This window comes from Eptatretus burgeri, chromosome 2, assembly GCF_056783735.1.
Source record: "Eptatretus burgeri isolate ZD-2024b chromosome 2, Ebu_testis_v1, whole genome shotgun sequence".
NCBI lineage: Eukaryota > Metazoa > Chordata > Myxini > Myxiniformes > Myxinidae > Eptatretus > Eptatretus burgeri.
In genome coordinates, this window is record NC_140962.1 from 34,508,581 (window position 1) to 34,532,804 (window position 24,224).

Below are 24,224 nucleotides of genomic sequence, written 5' to 3' on the forward strand. Positions count from 1 at the left end.
AAAGATTGACATGAACAATGACCATAGTTGTTGATATTCACAGAGAAGTACCATTTGGCTGTACCTTTACACTTAAAGGACTGCAGCAGCCGATCTTGACAACTGCAGACAATAGTTGTGTTTTCTTCTTTGATTGAAGTTTATCGATTTGCTTTTGGGATGGCTGTGTGCTCACAGGCGTAATTGCAGCCGTGGTGTTCATTATCTTAGCACTGCTCGTGCTAATCGCACGGTACCTACTTCGGCACAAGGGCACGTACCACACGCGCGAGGTGAAACCTGCAGATACACCTGAGCAGAGTGCCGGCACTGCCAACATGGCTGAAGCTCAGCCGGTATTCCCTGACTCACTCGATGACAGCAAAAAGGAATACTTCATTTGAGAGCGAGTCACTCAACACGGCATCGCGGGATTTGTGGCATAGAGTACTGCAGAACTGGAGGGACCCGTAGATGTGGAAAGTTTGTTGTTGTGGCGTAGGTCTACGTGCTGTATTGTGGTGTGGCATGATGAGGCTGCATGGTGCGGTGGAACACGACGAGAAAAGCATCGAATTGCACAAGCAGACTTGGTATGGCGTTACACCGCACACCCTGCTGGACCTTCGAGAAACCTTTAGTTCAAAGTGTTTGCAACATCATTGAACCATATTGGTCGAACAAAGCAGCCCAAACGCTGGTTGGAAGAGCGTCTGTCAGTTGATGCATCAGAAAAAAATAAGAAGTTTAAGCCACGCGATTGCTCGCCCCCATACTTCACCCCGCTATCCTCGCAACTGTCCCGATGCTTCGGCCTTATGCCTGCACTCACCTCAGTTCTGCACGAAGATCTGTCAACATCCCATCTATGTCTAGTGCCCTCTTCCTACAGTTGGAACATCTTTCAAAGCCGGTGGATCACCTTTGTTGCGTTTGCAGACAAAATATGTAGCTAAGATTTCATGACTGTCGCCGCTGCCGTCGTGTGTTTGATCAAACTTGCCTGAAAGCAAACCAAGTCGTGAGACGGAAAGCTGTCCCTGTCAGAGTTTGTGGACTTTACATGAAAGAGCAGATGGTTTGTCCGGGATTCCTGCCATGTGGCCATTGGGCAATGCTCGCTTACTGTGATTAGTCGCATTTGGGTTCGTGTGGGTTGCAATTCTAATGAGGTTAACATTTAGGGAAGTAAACCTGTTTGTTGTCACTGCCTGGTAAAATGCAAACACCGTGGAAATATCCTAATCGTAAACGTGATTCCATCGCACAGATACCCGTCCGTTTTGGTAACTTCATTTCCACATCTCCGTCGCACTGCCAACCTCTCCGCATTGTTTTCTCTCCAATCGAACTCCTGTATAAAGTTTCACTCTGTGTTCCTCCATTGCCGAAGAACACATCGTTCACTCATTTAACTTTCACTATATTTACATATTTCCCCCCCCCCCCCCCCCGCGAGTTTGCAGAAGCACATTTTTGCTGAAATTTGTCTTTTGCCAAAGATGTCATAATTGCAAGTTCTATATACCAGTGGTCTCAAGCACGTCATGTTGGGTATTTGACACACACATACACACAAACACACACACACACACACACACACACACACACACACTTGGAGGTGATTAGAATACAATATTCATTATTTAATTACCAAATACATAACCCGACATGTCTTACAAGTCATCAATGGAACAATCGGCCCTTTGTTACGAAAGCTTTTCTAACGTACCTGCTGTTCTCGGAATAATAACCGAAACCAAGACCTAGAGAAAGTACAATTTTCACAAAGCACAAAATCTATCACACTATCAGGATCATGTCCGATAATAATGAACAACCAGCAGAAAAGTCTCCTTTAAGGATTGTCAAACAACATGTAATCTTCATTATCACCGAGGGGTTTTCTTTCTCTTTGTAAAGTCGGTCTTCACCTTAAACTCTCAATCGTTTAGAATGCTCCCGGATGGGAAACGAGCGAAAAAGAGCACCTCTTGCAAGCGCACACTGATGGCTGCAGTCTTATTCGGTGTCCTTGTTTGAAAGCGTCGTCGAAGCACGCATTGAATGCGCCTTGTGCTTCTCTCTTCGGTGTAGGTGAGCCCGAGTGGTTTTGTCTGGGGTGTTTGGTTGGTGGTCTTTATTGTCGTCCAAAAATTGCATTTGATCTTGGGTACTGTAAACCAGCAAAATGAGCACTGTGTTACAACCATTGTGGCTTCAAAAATGTGTTTTCTGTTGCGCTGTTTGCTACCTCTGTTGTCTTTATTTTCATTTCTGATTTATCTACGTTACTCTGTTTTTTTTTTATTATTGTTAAGCCTTCTCTATATTTAACCCTTTCTTCGTGACATTCTGTTGGGGTCTATTTTAGTCGTTACCTCTCTGATTGAAAATCTGGCTTGCACATCTCTTGGGATATTTAGGGCTCTCTCTCTCTCTCTCTCTCTCTCTCTCTCTCTCTCTCTCTCTCTCTCTCTCTCTCTCTCTCTCTCTCTCTCTCTCTCTCTCTCTCTCTCTCTCTCTCTTTCTCTTTCTCTTTCTCTTTCTCTTTCTCTTTCTCTTTCTCTTTCTCTTTCTCTTTCTCTTTCTCTTTCTCTTTCTCTTTCTCTTTCTCTTTCTCTTTCTCTTTCTCTTTCTCTTTCTCTTTCTCTTTCTCTCTCTCTGAGCCACTTGACTGACAGCGCTATAACCGCAAGGTTCATACATTGGTGTAATTTCTAAAACTGTACAAAGAGAGAAAATGGTTTCAGCCATTGTTGGAGATTATCCAAATTTCACTTCCCAGTGCAGATACAAGATGGATTCATGGAGAAGTGGACACACTGTATATCCTAGCGAGACGATTGGTTCGATAGTATAATTGTGCCTTTGTTTACCTTAAATAGGTGTACCTCTGCGTATACCCATCCGTACAGAATGGGAAAACCCAGGGATAACACCTATCTAGAGTTAAGATGAAAGGTGACCCACGACTTCTTTCATCGTACAGAGGAGTGAAGTTGTTGGAGAAAGCTTTGACGATTGTGTGGGGAAGAAGGGGAGTAGGAACAGCCCTGTTCGACTTGTGCTAAAGAAGAAGAGTCTAATTATATTCAGTGTGTGTGAAAAGGAGGTGTCATCAGAAATGCAGTGGAGTTAGAGGAAGTTTGGGTGTAGCAGATGGCAGTTTTAGATGTCCAGTAAATCAAGATGCAGATAACATGGGGGTAGTAGATATAGGATTTGAAGTTAAGCTGGAAAAGTTTAAAGAGAGTTTGTTACTTGGGAGATATGTTTGATGCAAGTGGTGGAGCACACACAGTTAGCTGTGAGAACCAGGATAAGGGGAGCATGGAATAAGTAGAGAGAGTGAAGAGTCATTTAAACAAACAGAAATATCCCAAGCGAAGTAAAACGTTGAGTATATTTAGCCTGTATTAGAGCAGTTTTGATGTACGGTCATGAGACATGGGGAATTGGGGTTTAAATAGAGGAGAGGAGAATAGAGAGGACAGAGCTATGGATATGTGATGTAACACTGAGGGATAAGCAGAGTAGTGTGGACATAAGAAAGAGGCTCCATGCCAGTAGTACTGAGTAAGAGTTGAGAAATGGAAGACTAAAGGAGTTTAGGCATGTAGTGAGAAAAAGAGAGAAGATGAGTCTGTAAAGAAAGTTACTAGTTTAGTAGTTGAGGGGGAAAGACCCAGCAGGATACGATTAGTAGAGATATAAGCCTGGTGTTGGCTTCGTGGTTCGGGTGGCTGGCTTGGGATCTGAGGTGCCTGTGTTTGAGCCCCATTGGCCACTGAATTAACACCAGATGGGGTTGACTTAGCCTGTCATCCTTGTGAGGTTTGTGAAATGAGTACTAGTGTACTGGTAGAGGGGCACAGCATCAGTGGCACAGCTGTGCTCCAAGAAATGATAGCTACCCAGCAACCAAAGCTGCCACATGCAAGAACAGTAGAGACATGTAGTCGTTGGTGTTAATGGAGGAGAATCCTTTTGACAGGACTAAGTAGAGGTCATCAGCTGACCAACCCCTAGTATGGGAAAATGGTTGTTAAATGAGTAATAGTAATTATAATAGCAGTAGTATTCTGTACTAGATGGATTTATGATGAGCTCCATGTATGTCCGTCCTCTTTCATTGCAACACACTGTTGGTTCTTTTGTTACACTTAATTGTTGCTAATCAAGATAAAGTGTTCTTCCTTATCCTTAAAACCCACCTTGATATCAGAGAAAGAGAAGATTCAGATACCCAGAGTGCTCTACTTGCATGAGCAAGAACACTTTGTGCTGTAAGAACGTGTTCTTGTTCCTATTCTCACTCGGTGTCCAAATTACTGTAAACGGAAACCATACTCGAACCAGCACCTCACTCTCGAGGCAGAATCCTTAACTTTGTCATTGTGATTTCATGGAAGCTATGACCGCAAGTAATGTGTCGGGCTTGCAAATGAAGAGTCAATCGTATTGATCTGTGATCTGTCCATTTTTTTTCCTGTTCAAGAGATCAAAGGTTTTTGCAGAAGAAGTAAGAAGTGTCACTTTGGTGTCGAAAGTGACACTTCTGGACACAAGAACACCTTGTTTTTGGCCGGTAGCTACAATTCTTACAATTTGATAAGTGCAGCTCTCAAAGTTGATCCTTGAGGAATTCTGTTAATATTAATTCTGTTAATGACATGCTAATGACGAAAAGACATTCTGTTAATGGACCACTGCAGAATAGATAACCCTTCTCTGAGCTACCACAATCTGTAATGTCATGGTTTCGAGGGTCCGCTCTGAGTCTGGGACGTTGGTGGTTCGAAGTTCGAGCCCCGGTCGAGTCCAGCCAAAGACTTCAAGAAATGGTGCGTGCTGCTTCCTTGCTTAATGCTCAGCATTTAAAAGGATAAGGCGTGGACAAGCACCGCTGGGAAGGCAATGGCAAACCACCCGGGATAACCCTCGTCGAGAAATTGCTTCGGCAGCGCCCACGCTCTGGAAAGAGTATGGTACGTCAAAATCATATTGATCTGAGTAACTGAACTGGTTCTTCGAACTACGTACCAAGTTCCATGCAACTAGCAGGGTTATCATGAAAGCTAAAACAAGATTGAGCATTGAACAATCCTGAGCCTCACCGGGGTGTACAGATTACTGTCGATCTAAGAATTGAACCATCGATATGAAAGTATATATTTATATATGTATATATATTTACCTGCATACACCTGTTTCCAGCAGCATGATACATTTTGTGTTCTTTATTTGAACTTTGTTCACCATAAGACACCTATTAAAGGAATGTGCTGTATACCAATCTGACAAAACCCCAAATATCCCAGTACAGGCACATGTGACCGATTGATCCTTGACCTTGACAATGCCTGTTGAACATACGTCGCGTTTCTTGTTGTTCTGGTTCTCAACGATCGTTCCTGTTCCCACTTGGCAAAACGTTTGTGACGTCATTGTTCAAACAAGGGGGAAAGCTTGTGAATTGTATCGTTGATTTGGATCTCGCTCATCAGGTTCACTCGAAAATCAAAATATGGCTCGTGGGAAACACCTTCAAAAGAACAAAAGAAGAAACACCTGAAATCACACTTGAGGCATTGCAAGGTATAACCTCGCTGCTTCAGACCATACAAATTATCGATACGAGGCTAATTTTGTGTATTATATTATACAAGTGCGTGGCCGTACGTGCAAAAAAAAAGAAGAAAAAAAAAAGAATTGTGACGTCATAGCACAGTGTCCTGTCATTGGTTGGTAAATAAATGGCCATAACTTGGGAACCACTTGTCCGATTAATATCAAACCTCGAAAAGGCACATGCGCAGGTCCCCAGCAATATAGCTGGCACGTTTCAATTAGATCTCGGACCAGTAGTTGTCGAGAAACAGCGGTCACAGACAGACAGACACACAGAGATTGCTGGAATTATAGATAGATGATAATATAGTAATGGACAGAGCCGGTGTTGTACCAATCACGAGATGTCTATCGTTGGATCCGTTGTAATCGAAGAGCTTTTTTTCTCTCTATATTTTGACTCGTCGATAACACGTGATCGCGATTTTGACGTACTGTATGTTTTGTTGCGTCGTTGGGGGTGGTGGTGGCGGAGCCAAATGGGAAAGCCTGAGTGGACGGGGCAGAGCCACGAGAGGACCCAAGTGGGTAGGGCCGAGCTTCTTCGCTGCGCGTCGTGCAAATCAATTCGCTCGTTCCCCGCTGCTTCCAATAAAAAACTGCTGTGCTGCCATCACCGCTTGTCTTGTCGCTGTTTCTTCTTTCGATGAGTGGCGGAGTGTCCCTGTGATACCACACGCTCTTCTGGCTTTCATTTTCGACTTCAGCGGATCGAGATCTGGATAGTTCGTGACGTGCGGAGCTTCATCCGCCAATCGATTGTGACGTGTTATTAATTGTTTGTTTGTTTTTTTAGATCCTCGTGGAGGATCTCTAAGTCTTACTCACGTTGTTGTTGTTGTTCTTCTTCTTCTTATGGACTTTTTTTGTTTTACAACCTACAGTTTTCATCGAAACTTCCTGAAACTTGGCATATATATGTAAAGATACCCTGCGCAGACAGTAACAATCTCCGATTTTTAAAATTCCTCCTAGAAAAAAAAAATTATGACGTCAAAATTTCTCCGCTAATGGAAATCGCCTAAAAAATTATCTCCGAAACTGGGCAAGCTTTTTGAATTCTGTTTGCGGGAATCGAACAGGGCATTAGCAGAGATGAATTACCGCAGACATGATGCATCACTATGATGTCATATCAATTTTTATGACGTCATTCTTATTTTTTGACATTTTTTTTGTTTCACAACCCAGAGTTTTCATCGGATCTTCGTGAAACTTGCCATGTATATGCAGAAAGCCCACGCGCAGGCAGTAACCATCTCCGATTTTGGAAATTCTTCCTAGAAAAAAAAGTTGAGAAAATATCGCCGCTAATGGAAATCCCCTATACCATTATCTCCAAAACTTGGCAAGCTGTTTGAATTTTGTTTGCGGGAATCAAGCCGGGCATTAGCACAGATAATTTATCGCAAACCTGATACATCACAATGACGTCATATTCGTTTTTATGACGTCATCATTAAGAGGACGAGGATCTTAGCTCATTTGAGCTTGTTTATTTTGCGACGCACATTAGAAAGGGATTCCGTGATTAATTCGACCCGTTGGCTGCATCGTCATGATGAGAGAGAGAGACGGTGCCTCTCCCATGACTGGTTGTGTGATTTCACCAGAATGCCGGCAAGGTGGTGAAACGATGGACGATTCGAGTTTGGGGGTCTTTCTGAAAAGCCCTGGGGTCTTTAACATGCACCAGATAATTTGAGCAGCTCCGTTCAGCCGACGGACCCATGTGCCCTTTGTGATGCAACCCCTTGCCGACGAAGTACCAATCCGAGAGTTCAGTGGTCGGGTCGGGAATCGAACCAAGCCGAGACAGCTCCTAAGAGGAGTGTGATTCCTCTGCACAACACCGGGCAACCCATCATTGTCTAATCGATGGTGTCACTTCAAACACTCGGGGTCTTATCTCTCGCCTATGAAACCATTCTTTCTGAACTGCCTTCTGTTTCGAGGACAGTTATTACAGTTCGTTCTATCGTGCGTCGTCGAGAGGTGAACCCAACTTTATTGGATGCCACTCGGATTCATAAAATGCGCAAAAGGCCGTTGATCAAAATCTAATTGATGATGGGATTTTGAAGGCAATCATTTTGAGTTCAACGTGCTTATCGACACTGCGAGTTCAGAATCAACCAGGGGATCTTCAAGGGCCGAATGAGAGAGAATGCGTGACGCACAGAATGATCATTTGTTGGTTTTGTTTGTGTGTTCTCCAGATTGAAATTCACCAACTGTGCCTCGAATGGGTAAGCCCAAGTTGTAGTATTTCTCCAGAATCAAGTTTGACGAATGAACTGTCCAGAGGATTCAGGGCCAAACTGAACCTCGACCTTAAACATAAACAGCTTCCATGGTCGACAACATATTTCATGCATTATGAGAGGTTGTGTGGACCCATTGCAAAGATCCAACCGAACAAATCGGTCTGGGAAGATACGTTGACGAAGGTTGTCCAGTTTCATCATCAAAAATGTTCCTTTAGGAAAAAAAAACTTTAATTTTGAATTCACCTGGAACGGAGTTCCGGGGAGCTTATGGGATGGCGCGTCATCCGTCCATCCGTCTGTCCGTCCATCAACACTTGCAACCTCTTCTTTCAAACTATACACGCAACTCTGATGAAACTTGACTACGACCTTCATCACACATGATGTACCAAAGTGTATCGACCGCATCAAAATTTGCGCTCATTAAGGGGGTTTATGGGGTGGGGTTTGACCACCCCCCCCCCAAATAAGTATTTGTTCTCCTCTCTGAAACTACGCACCTGATTTTGATGACTGGTCCATGGTATGGCCAGGCTTGTGGGGATGGGACCCTACTATACGACGTGGGGTGCTACCACTATGTCTCGGAAAGGGGTGCCCCGTTTACACGGGTCCGACTCCCCTTCCTCCCCCTTGTTACGACTTTTATGTCCTCCAGAAAATCAAGTTCACTCATCTTTTCGGCACACCCGCATGAGCCAACACAAGAACAACTTGTCACAACATGTATCGTGTATTGCGGACAGTCCGTCCATGGGCTGATCCGCGGATCTCACCAAACTGTCGGATTGGTCATAGCGATGGGTGGTGTTTTCAAAGCACAGGGACTTGATCAATGCCAGCTGATGACGTGTTTACTGGGAATTCCTCGTTCATGGGACACTATCTCAAGCCCCAGTCGCCATCACGGACGAGGCTCAGCGGTTTACCCGAGCCAGTCGAAGGGCAAGGTACACGCTGACCCATCCAGTGTAGTGTGCGTGCGTGCGGCTCCAGATATCGAAGGGCATCAGAGACCTGTTATTGCTCCATCTCGCACGGCTTGCAGCTGCTCATCCCTCTGAGAAGTTAGTCCGCTGGCCACACCAGGCCGAAGGGCCATAGGCAGGGCCGCAGAATGAGTCTGCGTGTCGGAGTCTTGCTTGTTGTCGGAATCAACCAGATGGATCACTCCACCAACTAAGAACAGCCATGCACCATCACCAACAGAATCGTGAAAGACCTCTCAGTCTATCAGTAATTATTAAAGAGGGATCGAAAGATGGATTGGTGGCCCTGTCCCCTGGACACTCTACCGGAAAGGTGGTCTGCAGGGGTCATCTGATAAAACTCGTGGGAGCCGGTCCCCCTGACAAGCAGCGAGGTACTACCTCTGCCGCTCCGGGGTGGGGGGGGTGCAAAATCCCGTGGGTACTCCTCCCTACTCTCCCCTCCCCACACCAGGTCTGAAAGCAAATTGATCACATAGACGGAGATATACGCCGCACATACACTAATTTCATCTTTCTGAGGCCGCCAACCAGGGATAGCTTCATGATCCGATGGGTTGCTATGCAACTGAAGCCACTGGTTAAAATTACCAAACCCATGCAGGGTTCTCGCTCCTTGGCTACGCGTTACCTTACTGTTGGCTTGGCAACACTCACTGGGGACACGCCCTCAACAGCCACCTGTCTACTTATTACGTATGGCCGAATGAACTGTGGTTGACAAATGGATAATCGCAGAGCAAATCAGTGGGACAGAACTTCCCGTCTAACTATGCTTACACACGGAATTGGACCAATGGAGGAAAGGCCGAAGCAAGCAGGTCGTAAATGTTTAACCCTTCAACAAGTCCATTTATTTATCAAACACAACAAAGCAGTATCCATTCAGGGCATGTTTATAATCAGCAATCAATGGGCATGTAATGACAAGGCACACAGGAATTACAAGTCAAGATCACAATTAAAAGGCGCAAGAGAAAAGTAATTATTAATGCTTACGGAGCCCACTTACACATTCTTACCTACAACTAAACATAAAACATGGCGCGCCATCAGAAAAATTCTGGAAAAACGTTGATCGAAAGAAATCAGATAGAGTGCAGAGCGGAGCGTGGGAACGACTCCTGACACCTTACACAGACCTGTGCAAGCTCGTGCAGACTCGTGCAAGCTTGTGACATGCCAGCTGCACCTTGGCAGCTCTTGTGGTCCGAACAGGCAGATGTCAGCGTAGGCTTGACCAAAAGACTCGGGGTAAGGAGAGCTTGATGGACGAGAGCGAGACGAGTCAAAAGTCCCGGCAAATGAGACAAGATGCGTGGAAAGTCTAGCATCGAGAGTTACATGGAAAGGCATCAAGAGCACTTGCCGATCTCATCTGGATGAACACCAAAGGTACAGTTGAGGGTGGTGTTTTCCCCAGGGGAGGCTTTGATGCTCACATTGAGAGCTTGGACACACCATTGAGAGCTCACCAGCTTGGCTGGTGGACACACCAGAAAGAATGAAACAGTTCATGGGAGCATGCACGATCTCTTGTTCGATACTTCACTTGTTCAAGCTCTCAATATCACCGACTTCATCCACTGGTTTCCACATCCACACTCTGGAGGTTAAACCGATCTGGCCTATTACAATTGCCGAGGGATGGGGTGCTTACGACTCCTGTCATTTGGTCGTCTTCTCTTTGGTCTCTGCCTGGCCATATCTTCAGAGCGTTGGTCCCACAACAAAGCCACACCCCAGGAACTGCTGCACAATGACTATAGTTATGGCTCTCTTGATCACGTCACATGTGTTCAATGGGAAGTTTTGCAGTAATGAGAAGAAAGAAATCTATTTAATCTGAAGGTGATTTGCACATGCTCAAGGACCCATTGCACAGAGTTAACAGGGTGATTTGTGACATGTGGAGATAGTGACATGGTGGTGAAAGGGGGGTTGGTTTGGATATCAAATGAAAAGGGGAGGAAGGTTTGAGGGAAGGATCGTGAGGAGTTACCGTTTGGAAGCTAAAGGGTGAGGGACTGCCGATGGATGTGTAGATGATTGTATTAAATTGGGGTCGAAAGATGGATTGGTGGACTAAAACTTGGAAAGTCAGAGGAGATTACTCTGGGAATGAAACATGTGAAACTCACAATGCATTCCCCCCCCCCCACGCATATCCCATGGACAAAGGGCAAAGGTCTACCTACTACATAAATGAATGACATAACTAAGTGGATTTTGCGACATATCTCTGAATGATTGGGGGTCCATTTCCACAACCGTAATATATACATACATATGTATATATTTCCTTTTAAGGAGCTGCTGGCTAAACAGTTGCATAGGCTCTGTCTAATAGGCATGAGCTAAGCAGATGATATGCCTGTCATCAGCACTGTTTCATCAACAGGATTCACCATTTCATCAGATGTCATGACCTTGGCTCGTCTTCTGTGCTCTGCCACACTTTGAACCAGTAGGTCACTTCTTCACTGTGTTTCAGGAGGGTTCATCTTGACAGAATGTTTTCACTCTATCAGCATAAATTCCCTTGATATGAAAATATTTGATCATGGCTCGATATTCGAGATGTCCCATGTTAAAATTTGAAGGGGTCCTATGGAAACTTAGTTGGCATCTGAAAAATAATAAAGAGAGATATTTCACTCTTAATAGGCATCCTCAATCACCCTTGACCATGTTGTGGCACGTCGGCTGAGGACCTCACTTTTTCCCTTTTCTTAGCTTTTAAGTTAGTTTTCTCCACAACCACTTGAGCGACTGATACAAAACTTTCAACATAGGAGCGCCCACCCATGCATGTTTTTTTTTTGACTGTGGTAGGGAAAATGCACAAGGTAGACAACACGGATACAGAAGATAGATTTCAGGAAGGAAAAACTGGAAATTTTGAAAGTGGGGTGGGGGTTAATGGAGGTAGAAAGTATCATGGTTTTGGATGGGGGAGTGATCTGAAATGGTGGTAAACAGCTATCTTGAAGACCTGGAGGGAAGACTGAGATTGAAGAGAATGTGGAAGTTGGTTGCACAGGTGGGGAAAAAAGAGGAATGAATGAGTGGAGGTGACCAGTGGTTCTGTATTTTCGGAGTTTTACTCGAAGGGGTTCCCAACAGAGCACATGCACCATGCATAAATCTGTGTGGGGGACAAACCACTGAAAGAGCAGAGGGTGCAAGACCAGAAAGGAGGTGGCATAAGAGAGAGACCACCGATCTGTTTGTGAGGGAAAAGTTCATTGACTCAGCTTCATCATTGGAGATTGCAATAATCTTGAAGGGCTCTTGGCTTCCATAACATCAAACTGAGCAAAGTGTGAGGCAGGGGAGCCACCCAGAGGGGAGAGCAATACTCCCTCAAGTTGCGGATGAAGGCCTTGTCGGTAGATAGAAGTTCAGGTGTGCCAAGGAAGGACTTTGCACGACAGAAGATGACGAGTTGGCGGCTGGCTTTCGAGGCCAACTTACAAATGTGGTTTGCCCAAGAAAGATCATGGCTAATTGTGAGACCCAAAAGTTTGAGTGACACTGAACTTCTTCAAGAGGATTGTTAGGGAAGTAGATTGGAGGGTTCACCAGACGGTCCTTTTGGAGAGGAGAGAGAGAGAGACAGACAGACAGACAGACAGAGACAGATTTCTCAGGATTGAACAACATATTCTAAGTGTTTGACTGGATTGTGATTCGATCAAGGTCTAAAGCAAGGGAAGAGGCCGCTGCTACCATCATATCTGAAGGATAGGGAATGTCACAGCAGATGATGGAATCATAAGTCATTAGCAAATAGATAAAGAGGATTTTCCAGAGAGTCAGAGAGATTGTTGATGAAGATTAGGAATACGTCTGGGCCCAAAACACTGCCTTGGGGTACTCCAACCTCAACAGGGAGTCGAGATGAAAGGATTCCTTTCAGTGCCACACGTTGGCTCCTGCAGTAGAGGAAGTCAGTGAGCCGTGTATGGGGTTGGCCTTGGATGCCATAGGCAGAGAGTTTAGAGAGCAAGACAGGATGCCAGACTGTATCAAAAGCTCGAAATATGTCCAGAGACGACCCTGATCTCATGTCTGATATTGAGTGCATCCACCACTGTTGGGAGAGTGAAAGCAGCATGTCCAAGGTGGAGTTACCTGGTCTAATTAGTGTTGGCCCCATGAAGAGTAAATAGGGGATGGGGAGAGGTTTTGTGAAGGGGGTAGGAATTGGTTGCGTTTGTTGTCTTGGGAACAGTTAAGGTGTAGCGCCTGGACCCCACAAACACTTGGCACTTATTTTCTTTTATTCCATTTTTCTTTGCTACTCCCATCCGATGCGCCATACTTTGTGTTTCAGAGCGTTGGTCCTGCAGAAGCAGTTTCTTGGCCAAGGGTTATACCGGATGGTTTGCCATCCCTCTCCCATCACTAGTTAGGGCAAGAATTTGGAATTTGTTCATGGTGCCGGTGATAGTTTGCCTACTCTTCACAAAAGACACTGTGGGGTCTTTAACGTGAACCAACTAATGTTGGCAGACGAGACGTCCCGTTTAACGTCCATACGAGAGACGGCACACACATTGATGAATCGCCCTACCTGTGAAACACCGGGATGACAGTTTATAGCTGGGTTGGGATTCAAACCCAGGCTAGACAGCTTCAAGACGAGTGTGCGTACCTGATCTAAGCCATCTTGTCAGCCCCTTGCTGCTATGTGAGAGAAATATTCGTCTCTGAGACCGTTCCGCTGAATTGTAAGTCGATAGACAATGTGGTGATCAGCTCCTATTTGATGTGTAATGGTGTACTGCCACCTCCTGGTGAATACACGACTACCCATCATGGTGGACCACAATGTGCCTCATGCACAACAGATCGACGTTCCACAATTATTGTTATTATTATTATTATTATTATTGGTTCACGAGCGCTAGCCAGAGTGACCACTATATTCGTTATGTCTGTGTATCTGTTTGTCCAGAGCATAATCCGTGGACTTTGATCCTATCTTGATGAAACTTGGTTATGTGTTCGATATCAATGTCTAGTTGTGTTTTCCTGGATGAGGGCGTGCTACGCCCATCGTGGGCGAAGCCACGCCCCCAAAAATAGTCATTTTTATGGGGTAGTCGGATTAAAAATCTATCTTCTCCTCGGGAATTGACTGAATGGAATGGGTTCTTCGGTATTTGAATAGCAAAATGAATTATCTTAAACTTGTTGTCCGATTTTTCATTTTCGTCCCAAGGTCAAGGTCACAAGGTCAAAAACTTGGAAAATTGCAAATTTTCACATAAAAATAATACGACCGCCCAAACTTTGAGAGCGAGGATGACAATATTTTTTATGCATAATCTTGAGGTCATTCCCCACCTCACGTCTTGAAACCATTTTTCTCTATCTCAAACACCTTGCCCGTGGCGCCCCCTTCAACTTTGTTTTTACGCCGATTTCATCAAAGTATGGATAATCCGATGAGTGTGAATTGCCATATAGCCTATATGACGTTATATTGTTCCTGGAATGTTCTGGAGAAAGTTTTGCACCAAAGGTCATAATCCTTGACCTTTGACCTTTAAAGGCCACAAAGGTCAAATTTTCAAAGTTGTGGGAATCGAACTGGGGTTTTTACCTTCTTTGACGAACTTACTCCAATAAGCTATAGCACGTATCCTGTTTCCTTATTTTAATGTCCACAACATTGTTTTGTGACCTTAAAGGTTATGCAAAGGTCAAATTTTTTGAAAGTTGTTGAACGAAACCGGGTTTTCGACATTTTGCAACTAATAACCTGTCACTCGTACCACATCATGTTGATCATTTTTATAAATTGGTCAAACATCATCACATTGTCTCATCCTTGACTTCTGAAACAATGTACATCGTCAAATACCGCTCGTGAACCATCGTCGTCTTCAGACTTGTTATTATTATTATTATTACCCTGAACATCCTCATTTTGCTGTTTATTTATGGGACACCTCATCACCTCCACCTGTCCCGTACCTTTTAAAATTCCACTGAACGGGATGCACGACATCTATTGTGTTTCAATAAGTTCTGAAATTTGATTTACGGGCCCTTTGTTCTTCTTTACCAAGTTAAACAAAAACAAATGGTTACATAGTTAATTCCTTTCGAAATAATAACCCTGACCCTGATCTAAGTGTTTACATCATTTATACCAAACACACAAACAATTATATCATCCACAATCATCAACAACCATATTATTGTTGCCTTGAGCCCTTAATCATTGCTCCTGCTCTATGTGCTGTAAGGACAAAGGAGGAGAAAGAGCACCTCGGAAACGTCTCGGAGAGCGTCGGCTGACGGAAAGACCAGCCAATCATTGCTTGGGCTAACCCTCCCTCGAACATCAGGATAACCATTGAACTGTATACAAGACTGGAAGGATTATGGCTCTTCACGTTGCACACAACATTGTGTCGCCACCACACAGCCCCTTTTCCTCCGCACACACCGCCATGTTGCTCGGCCCGGTGCATGATTTCACCACGTCCCGCGGTGCGTTCTGTTGATGTGAGAAAGTGTTCACATCGACTTTGACTTTCAACCCAAAATTATCATTCAATATTCAAGATCTCCCGATAATTTATCCCGCGAGTTGAAATACATCTGCTACGAGTGGGCCTACCAAGATGGTGCTTGGTGGTGAGGAATTCGCACCGCTCATAATCTTTCCAGTCTTAGATGCAGTTCAATGAGGATAACATGCAAAATCTTTGACGCAGGAGGTCATTGGATCCATCAAGCCTGCGCAACATGAACACCACTTGAATTCAATGCAACTGTTCCATCAACCTAAATTCGCGGAGGGCTCGTCCATGGGCCAGACGAGATGTCAGCACCACATGTCTTCTTTGGTGAATGGTGAAGAATCACTTTGAAAATTTAAATAATTTTCTGATCCAGATCCGGATTTTCATCAAAATCGAATCAATTCTTCCTTGTCACACTCCCAACCTGTCCACCAAGTTTCGGCCGAATCCGTCTACAACTTTTTGAAATATCGTGCTATATATTAGTTTAGCCCTATCTCTCAATGGTGAAGAATCACTTTTAAAATTCTTGTATCTGGATCCGGATGCAGATCTTCACCAAAATCTAATCAATTCATACTTATCACACGCCAGACCTGCCCACAAAATTTCGTCCGGATCCGTCTATAACTTTTAGAGATATCCTGCACACAAACAAACAAACAAAACTTGTTTTCAGATCCCACCCTTCCTTTACTTTTGTAATCACGGTTTTAGTGCAGTAATTCAGTTTCTCAAATCGGAATTATCACATTTAAATGTGTTTGAATGAAAATACACAGCAGTGAGACCGAGGAACTCCTTGCCATCAAAAAGTGACTGTGCACGGATTGCCTCGTACATTGCTGTGACCAGGAGACAGACTCAAAGCCGGTCCGGTATCCCCTCAAACTTTAGACTTGTGGAACACTTTTCTGAATGCAGCCCAATGAAGAATACATTCTCCAATATGTTTGACCTGGCGAAAGACTTACCTGATGGAGACATCCCAGTCGTTTACTGTCATCGAAGATGCCGCAACATCTTCACGATGAAGAGACTTCACAATGCTATCAGCACAAAAGAGGAAAAGACAGACGAGTCTGAAAATAATGCCAGTTCTAGGAAATCTTCCGGGCAAGGATCAAGCTTGACATCCAGAGTTTATGAGGCAGAATAGAGCTTTTGTCAAAAAGCCAACAAGTTTCTTCGTGGAGAGGAAACAAGAAAATCACTTGTACAATACCAGGAGCTGTGAGCAGATGCCAGTATCAGAATTGGATATCGTAGATTTCTTACTTTTGTCAGCAGACACCTCGTAGTAGCAGCAGAAGGGCACAATCATAGGTTGTGCTACAGATCCCACACAAGGGAGGAAAAGGCTGCCAGCAGTGCGACACGTGATGAAGACCACATTGATGAAGCTCAGTATGAGACGGCTCAAAGTCACTCGAACAATGAGGCGTTCCTGTTTATCAGGAATGAGCTTTTCACCAACCCTCAGGTGACAGTGATGGCCGATCGATCTCACATTTAAACTGGTTACATCGATGAAATCTCTTGTCATGAAACAGGTGAAGGACTCCTTCAAGAAGCACCTCCACCCAAGACTAGAAAGTGAGTTTGGTGGAGCCCTAGACATCTTCGCCAATAAGAAAGGGAAACGTCTTCTCTACCCTGACCTCTTGTCAATAACTAAACTTGTCAAAGCCTACCAGATGCTGAAAGTGGAGCTGCAGATCTTGAAACCTCTCACTGCAGAAGACGTTATAGCAAATCAGCCTTTCAGGTGAGAGCAGACATGAGAAAGCAAGATTTTCCCCAGGCCTGGCCACCACTAGTGGTGGAAGCAGAGGAGAGTGGACCCTTCATCCCAGTCTGTCACCCTCTTTCTAGGATATTTGTTTATAGGTACCAAGGACAACAACCATGCATCCCAAAGAGTTCAACGGCTTGTGAGCTCGTTTGGTCATGACTTGTAAATGCTATCACTCATGGCAAGACAAAGCCACCCACAACACATCATTCTGCCATTTGCAATCAAGTCTCTGACTGGGAATTTGGAGCTAATACAGACCCTAAACTGACTGGCACAGTGTATCCCACTCTCAGATGGAAGAGACTGACACAGCCCTGGGTCTGCAGAAGCTTTCAGTGTCAAACAATGAAGTTTCCCTTCCAGCAAACACCCATCCTGGAGTTTTCATTACCTTAGCCTGGAACAACAATGACTAACTTGGAGACCAGCAGGGGTGAGGGGACATCCCACCGAGTCAACAGAATTGCTACCAAGCTAAGGCAGTTGACATGCAGCCAGCTTAAACTTTTCTTCCTGTTGACGAGACAAAGAAGAGAAGTCTCAGTGCCTCACCACTGATGCTGCCCACACACAATGGTGGGCAAAGAGAGGTGACACCCCAAAGTGAAGGCATAGACGTCGACTCTGCCATTTTACTGCCTGCGAGATGGAAGAACCTCATCTGGGTTATGACCTGTGTATCAGAGAAAGAATACCAATCAATCGGCAGCCGGACTGGCTTCAATATCCTGAGTGAAGGTGACGTCACAGTCCTTCAGGACAACATTGGCTAGATATACCGACCATCGATGCTCCTGCAACACAAATGTCGACTGTCAACAAAGTGATGAATCACTCACTCGCCATAATGCAACGCTTAGAGCTGTCCAAGATCATATGTATCTGAATAGGCATTGTACACAAAATATGGAAACATTCTGAGAACTAAATGTCTCCGAGGGGGTGGGTACATTAAAACAGCTGATAATCATTGCTGAAAGGTAACTTAGTAGTGGTAAGCTAGGGCTCCCACTTCACCTGTGTTTTTGGTGTCTGAAATGCCATATTCGCTTGACATTGTCTCGGATAGGCTGGAGAAGGATCAAACTTTCGGGTGGGGGGAATCAAAATGACATCACATGCCCACTGGAAAACGTTCAATGAAAGTGTGGACCAGCTTTAAAATAGAACTGCATGGCCCCTTCCCCCGAGAGCTTTAGACCACCTCTCTTGTCAATGAGAACCTGCAAATAAAGTCATTCTGTTGATGGACCACGGCATTGTAGGTAACCCTGATCTGAGCTACCACAATCTATGGTGAGAGCATCCGATCTGAGTCTGGAAGGCCGGTGGTTTGAATCCCAATCGAGTCATACCAAAATACTTCTAAAATGGTACATGCTGCTTCATTGCTTGACCTTCAGCATTTTAAAAAAGGAGAGAGAGTACAGACAAACAATACTGGGAAACCAATGGCAAACCACCCAGTGTAACTCTTGCCAAGAAACTGCTTCGGTAAATAGTAGCAGCAATGCTCTGTAAATAGGGTATACAAACAAGTGCAGCACACAAAAGGAACTTTGGTGCAGGAGGAGGCCATTCGGCTCATCATGCCTGCTCTGCTCCAACCCCAGTATCGTTACCCATCCACATACAGCAGACACATGCACACAAGCCAACATCGCTCCCTCTACCCCTCTATTTCCAATGCACCCAGTTACCTTATAAATCCCATTCAAACTTGTACATCCCTCCGCTGCCACGACCTTTCCGGGGAGACCATTGCATGTATGGACCATTTTCCGACTGAAAGAGCCCTGCCTTAAAACTGTCCTAACTCTCAACTTCTTTACCCTCAAGCTATGACCCTTGGTCCTAACACCAGTCTTCTGCAGTTACCCACTCTGCTGAGAAACTCAACTTCACCTATCTTTAATCTTGTCCACACCCTTCATTATTACATCTCTACCAAATCCCCTCGCAATCGCCTCCTTTCCAATGTATAAAGTCCTGTCACCTTCAAACGTTCCTCATGGCTTCGTCTAGATAGCCCTGGAATCAGTCTCGTAACTCGATGCTGTCCCCTCTCTATGGCAGCTACTGTATGTCCATCCTCGTATGCGGTGACCAAAACTATACATTCTAGATGAAGCTTCACACAATTCCTATACAGTGATAAAACTACCTCCTTTGATTTATACTTTTTCTCCCAACTAAGACAACCTAAAACCCTGTTAGCTTCACCTACAGATGCCTAGCATTCTCCTGTCTGCTTATCCTCCTCCCTCTCTGTGTCTATTACCATCCCCAGATCCTTCTCCTGTGTGACATGTTCCAAGACTGCGCCATGCATCATGCAATCCCAATTTTCATTATTCTTACCCATCCCCAGCACCTTGCATTTCTTTATGTTATAGGTCCCATAATGGTCCCAGTACTGATCCCGAAGGTACCCCACTACTTACATCCTCCCAGTAAGACATCCTTCCACTCAGAGCCACTCTATAGTTCCCATAATTACCTCCGCCACCGAAGGGTGAAGGAGGTTATGTTTTCACCCGTTTGTCTGTCTGCGTGCAGGATATCTCAAAAAGTTGTGCACGGATTCGGATGAAATTTGATGGGCAGATTGGGTGTGTGAATACAGAACACTCTCACAACAGAGACGAAATGTTTCGATTTTGGTGAAGATCCGAATCTGGATCCGACTACTGGAATTTTTTAAGTGATTCTTCACCATTGAGAGATGAGGCCAACAATGGATATGTAGCACGATATCTCAAAAAGCTGTGGACAGGTTGGGTGTGTGACAAGGATGAATTGATTCAATTTTGGTGAAGATCCGAATCGTCACCAATTTTTAAATTATTATTATTATTATAATTATTTAAAATTTTTATTTGTCTTTACATTTTTTAAGTTATTCTTCACTATTGAGAGATAGGGCGAAAAACGATGTGCAGAATGACATTTCAAAAATGTATTGGGCCAGATATGTTCTTGGGGATCGGGAGGCATTGCATGGCAGTAGTATGCGCTCCACCGAATGCCCTTCTAGTTTTCTACTGTTTCCAATTCAGTTAGCTGCACTTCCAGCCACATCGCAAGCCCTCGCCTTTGCTAACAACCCCCTATGTTGGTACCTTATCAAATGCTTTCTGAAAGTCAAGATACAGTACACGACATCCACAGCACTTCCCTTATCCACTCGGTCAGAAACTACCTTCTGGAACTCCAATGGGTTTGTGAAATGTGATCTCCCTTTGGTAAATCCATGCTGACTACCTTTAATCAGTCTGAAATTATTCAAATGGTTCCATATCCATTCCTTAATTAATATCTCCAACACCTTCCCCACAACTGAATTCAAGTTAACAGGTCTATTGTTCCCCCAATTCTCCTCTGGATCCTTTCTTAAATAATGGTGTTGCATTTGCTACTCTCCAATCCTCCGGTACCTGTCCTGACACCAACAAGCTGTTAAAGATATCCGTTAACATCTCGCTTTTCTGCTCTGTGATCCTCCGCAAAACTCTTCAATGCATATTTTCCAGCCCTGGAGCTTTATCATTCCTTAATTTTTCCAGCTGCTTCTTCACTTGATCTACTCCTACTTGGATCTCTTCGCAAAAAGCTCTAACTCACCCCCGAGATACAGTATATATAACAGACTTACGTTGACTGTCTGTTTCCCAGCTGAAACATGGGAGCGCTCCTCGAAGAGAAACAATTAAGTAAAAGTTGCTTCAAATTAATCCAAACTTCCGGGGAAATAAGGAGAAAAAGAGATAAAATGTCATAGCCCCCGTGGTTTTAGTAATTTTGCTGTACGGAATTAAAGGGCTAGCCCGTATTTAAATTTTTTAAGTGTATGTGCAACTAACTTGAGTGGTCATGTGGCGTGGAAGATTGCGTACAATTGGGGTATTCGCTCATGAATATTAATGACTAGCAAATACAACCCGTCACTTCGCTGATGAGGGTATTTAAGGGGGGAGGTTGAGGGGAGAAAGAGAGATGGAGGGAGAGAACAAAGGGGAGGGAGAGAGGGAGGAAGGGGAAGCGAGGAGTGGGGTAAAGAAGGGGAAGCTGGGAAGGGGAGAAGAATGAAGAAGGGGGTGGAGGTGGGGAGAGCGACGCCTCACCAAACATTGCTATGCACTGCTGGAGAGAGGGGTGCGAGAGAGAGAGAGAGGTGTGGGAGGAGAGTGCTGTATTTTATTCAGAGGGGGAGCAAGGAGGGGACAGAGAGAGTAAGGGGGGGGGGAGGAGGAAAAAAAACGAGAGAGAAAGGTGAGGGGTGGAGGTGGGGTTAGCATAGAGAGTGATATGTTGTGCTGTATGACCGAACACAAAAAAAAAAAACTCATGTCAGAACAGCTGTACACATAACAACACAACAGAGTTTGTAAAGTAATCCACTGGCACATCTGCAAAAAAAAGCTTTGATATCCCAGTTCCAGAGAATTCGTGGGAACATGAAGCAAAAGAATGGACTGAAAACATGGAAGTCCCGCTCACGTATGACCGAATGATCCCATCAAGCGTGAACATCGAAAACAAACCGTTGCGACCACATATCATACTTAGGTACAAAAAAAAAGAAGGTATTGCTCATTGAGGTGTTAATAGCATTGATTTTGGACTAAATGATGCAGAAATCAAGAAAATGACCAAATACCAAAACCTCAAGAATGAAGTGAAAAGATCCAGGAAGCTGAAGAATACCAAAGTTGTACTAGTGATAGTTGGAGCTTCGGAAATGATGACAAAGAACCTCACAGAGAAATTAAAAACCATCCCTTGGAATATTACTACAAACGAACTACAGTTGGAAACTGTCAGGGGCTCAGTGACGATCCTGAAGAGAGCCCTCGGCACAAAACAGAAAACAAAAACCTCACAGCTTGGTCCATGAATCGTGACCCCTTACTGAAATGAAGGTGGATGCTTTGAGCCCACCCAGGGAGGATTCCATTCCATATTCTGAAACTTGCATATGAAGATACCAATCTACGGCACGTGTGCGCACACACACACAAACACATACAAACACACACACACACACACACACACACACACACACACACACGGAGGTGGATAGTTTGAGACCTGGGGGGCTCCATTATACTTTCTGAAACCCCTATATGGAGATAGCAACCAATAATACACACACACACCGGTGCCAAATGCCATGGTGCTAATACAGTTTATGTACACACACACGCGTGCAAATGTACACACGCATGAAGTAAATAAAAACGACAAACACAAAGATTTACCTTCAAACAGCACTCTTTGAAAGACGATCCGATTTAAAGTGGGAAATTAGCGGAATTCATTTTTAAAATGTATCGTGTCACAGACCACAAAATGTCAGCCAATACTCTATGCCTTCACAGCGAGAACAAACATGGTGAACACCTGGTCGGATGGATCTTATTGTTCTTTTTTTCATAAGTATCGATGTTGAAGTGAGAGGTGGATTACAACAGGAGATCGCACAAAAAGGTTAAACAAAGCGATGTCCTGTAAAAATGAAATTGCACGTTTTCATTGGATGAGACACCTCCTGAGGCACCCACTGCATGGCACCGCGGGACCCAACAAAGGCAGAAACGTACGTCTAATCCATGTGAGATTGAAAGCACATATACTTTTCCCCGAAACGAACAACCAAGCACCTTGGAGAGCGCTCGCCAAGTGGCTTAAGCATTCTAGCAAGCACTCCACCGAAACGTATGATAAGAAGCAGCTCCCTTGGCACGCTATTGGTAATCACCGAACCATCATATTCAACATACATCTCCCTGGAGACGCGACACCTCTCGGAAATGTCCGAAATGTAACATGTTTCCGAAATAGACAAATCAATACTTTTCTAGGAGTTGGAACTGCGTGAAAGTTCAATTCTGGAGCTTAAATTTTGTAATTCTCCTGAGTTTAAGAGATACCCGTGGTGATCACACGTGTGGAAATGAAATAAAGCAATGGATGCTGATGTCTCCGGGTGCTTATAAGCATAGCAATATACCCAGCGATTTGAAGCTTCGAGTCATTCAATATGAGTGAGGAAAGTGAAGAAAAACACTTGTCATAAAGAAATCGTTGCGGCCTGTTCCAAGTCAAGGCATGGTTGAGCAGGCCAAAAAACATGGCGGCTTCAGACCCCAGCGAGGTTACCCAGGAGACGCCTTAAGACTCCAGAGAGCGAGGTGGCCAAGGATCACCTGATGAAGGATATAATTAAGTGAGGTCGTTAATTATCTTCAAAATGGGTGTTATAATTAATGCAAAGTTTCAGGCTGATAGATTTTATGGTTTTGGAGTTATGGAGGACATACACACACACACACACACACACACACACACACACAGACACACACACTGACATTTATTAGTACAGAAGATAGTTAGCTGCCTCTGCCACCGAAGGTGGATGGAGGTTATGTTTTCACACCTGTCGATGTGTTTGTTTGTTTGTGAGCAGGATATCTCAAAAAGTTGTGGACTTTTTTTTTTTAGTTGTGAATTACATTTTGATGAAGATCCAAATCTGGATCCAGATCGGACTCCGCAAATTTTTGAAGTGATTCTTCACCGTTGAGACATTGGGACAAAAATTATATATAGCACTGAATAGCATATTTCAAAAATGTAATGGGCACGATATGTTCTCGTGGATCAGGCATTACGTGGCGGAGGTATGTGCTTTTCCAAGTACCCTTCTAGTTTACACTGTATTTATTGTATTTACATGTTTATTTGAATGTTAACATGATATTATATATGTATGTATATATATGTATATATGTATATATATCTATTATGTATAAATTGATACCTCCCATGCTCTTCCAGCCAAAGAAGCCACATAAAGCAACCCAAGAAGGCCTACACAAGGTAAGCGCTTTGCCATTTCAAACCCTTCCCAGAGTTCCTCCACAGCTATAAAGATGTTCACAAATAGTACACACATGAGAAACCCAATGCTACATACACACAGCCTCAGCAGCCAGACCGGTTTCAT

The 24,224-nt window shown here is 44.2% G+C and overlaps 1 protein-coding gene across 7 annotated transcripts in view; it reads left to right on the plus strand.

The window, feature by feature from the left end:
* Positions 1 to 24,224, plus strand: part of LOC147031777 (ras-related protein M-Ras-like) — a 787,730-nt gene that overhangs the window by 601,151 nt on the left and 162,355 nt on the right. The window contains exon 24 of one of the 7 annotated variants that reach the window (XM_085867515.1): positions 178 to 14,698. The exons of 5 other annotated variants lie outside the window; for them this stretch is intronic. In XM_085867515.1, coding sequence (XP_085723641.1) covers positions 178 to 383 — 206 coding nt within the window. In that variant the 3' untranslated portion in view covers positions 384 to 14,698. Of the gene's footprint in view, positions 1 to 177; positions 14,699 to 24,055; positions 24,098 to 24,224 lie in introns of those variants that run through there. One more of the 7 variants, XM_085867535.1, reaches the window with a different exon arrangement.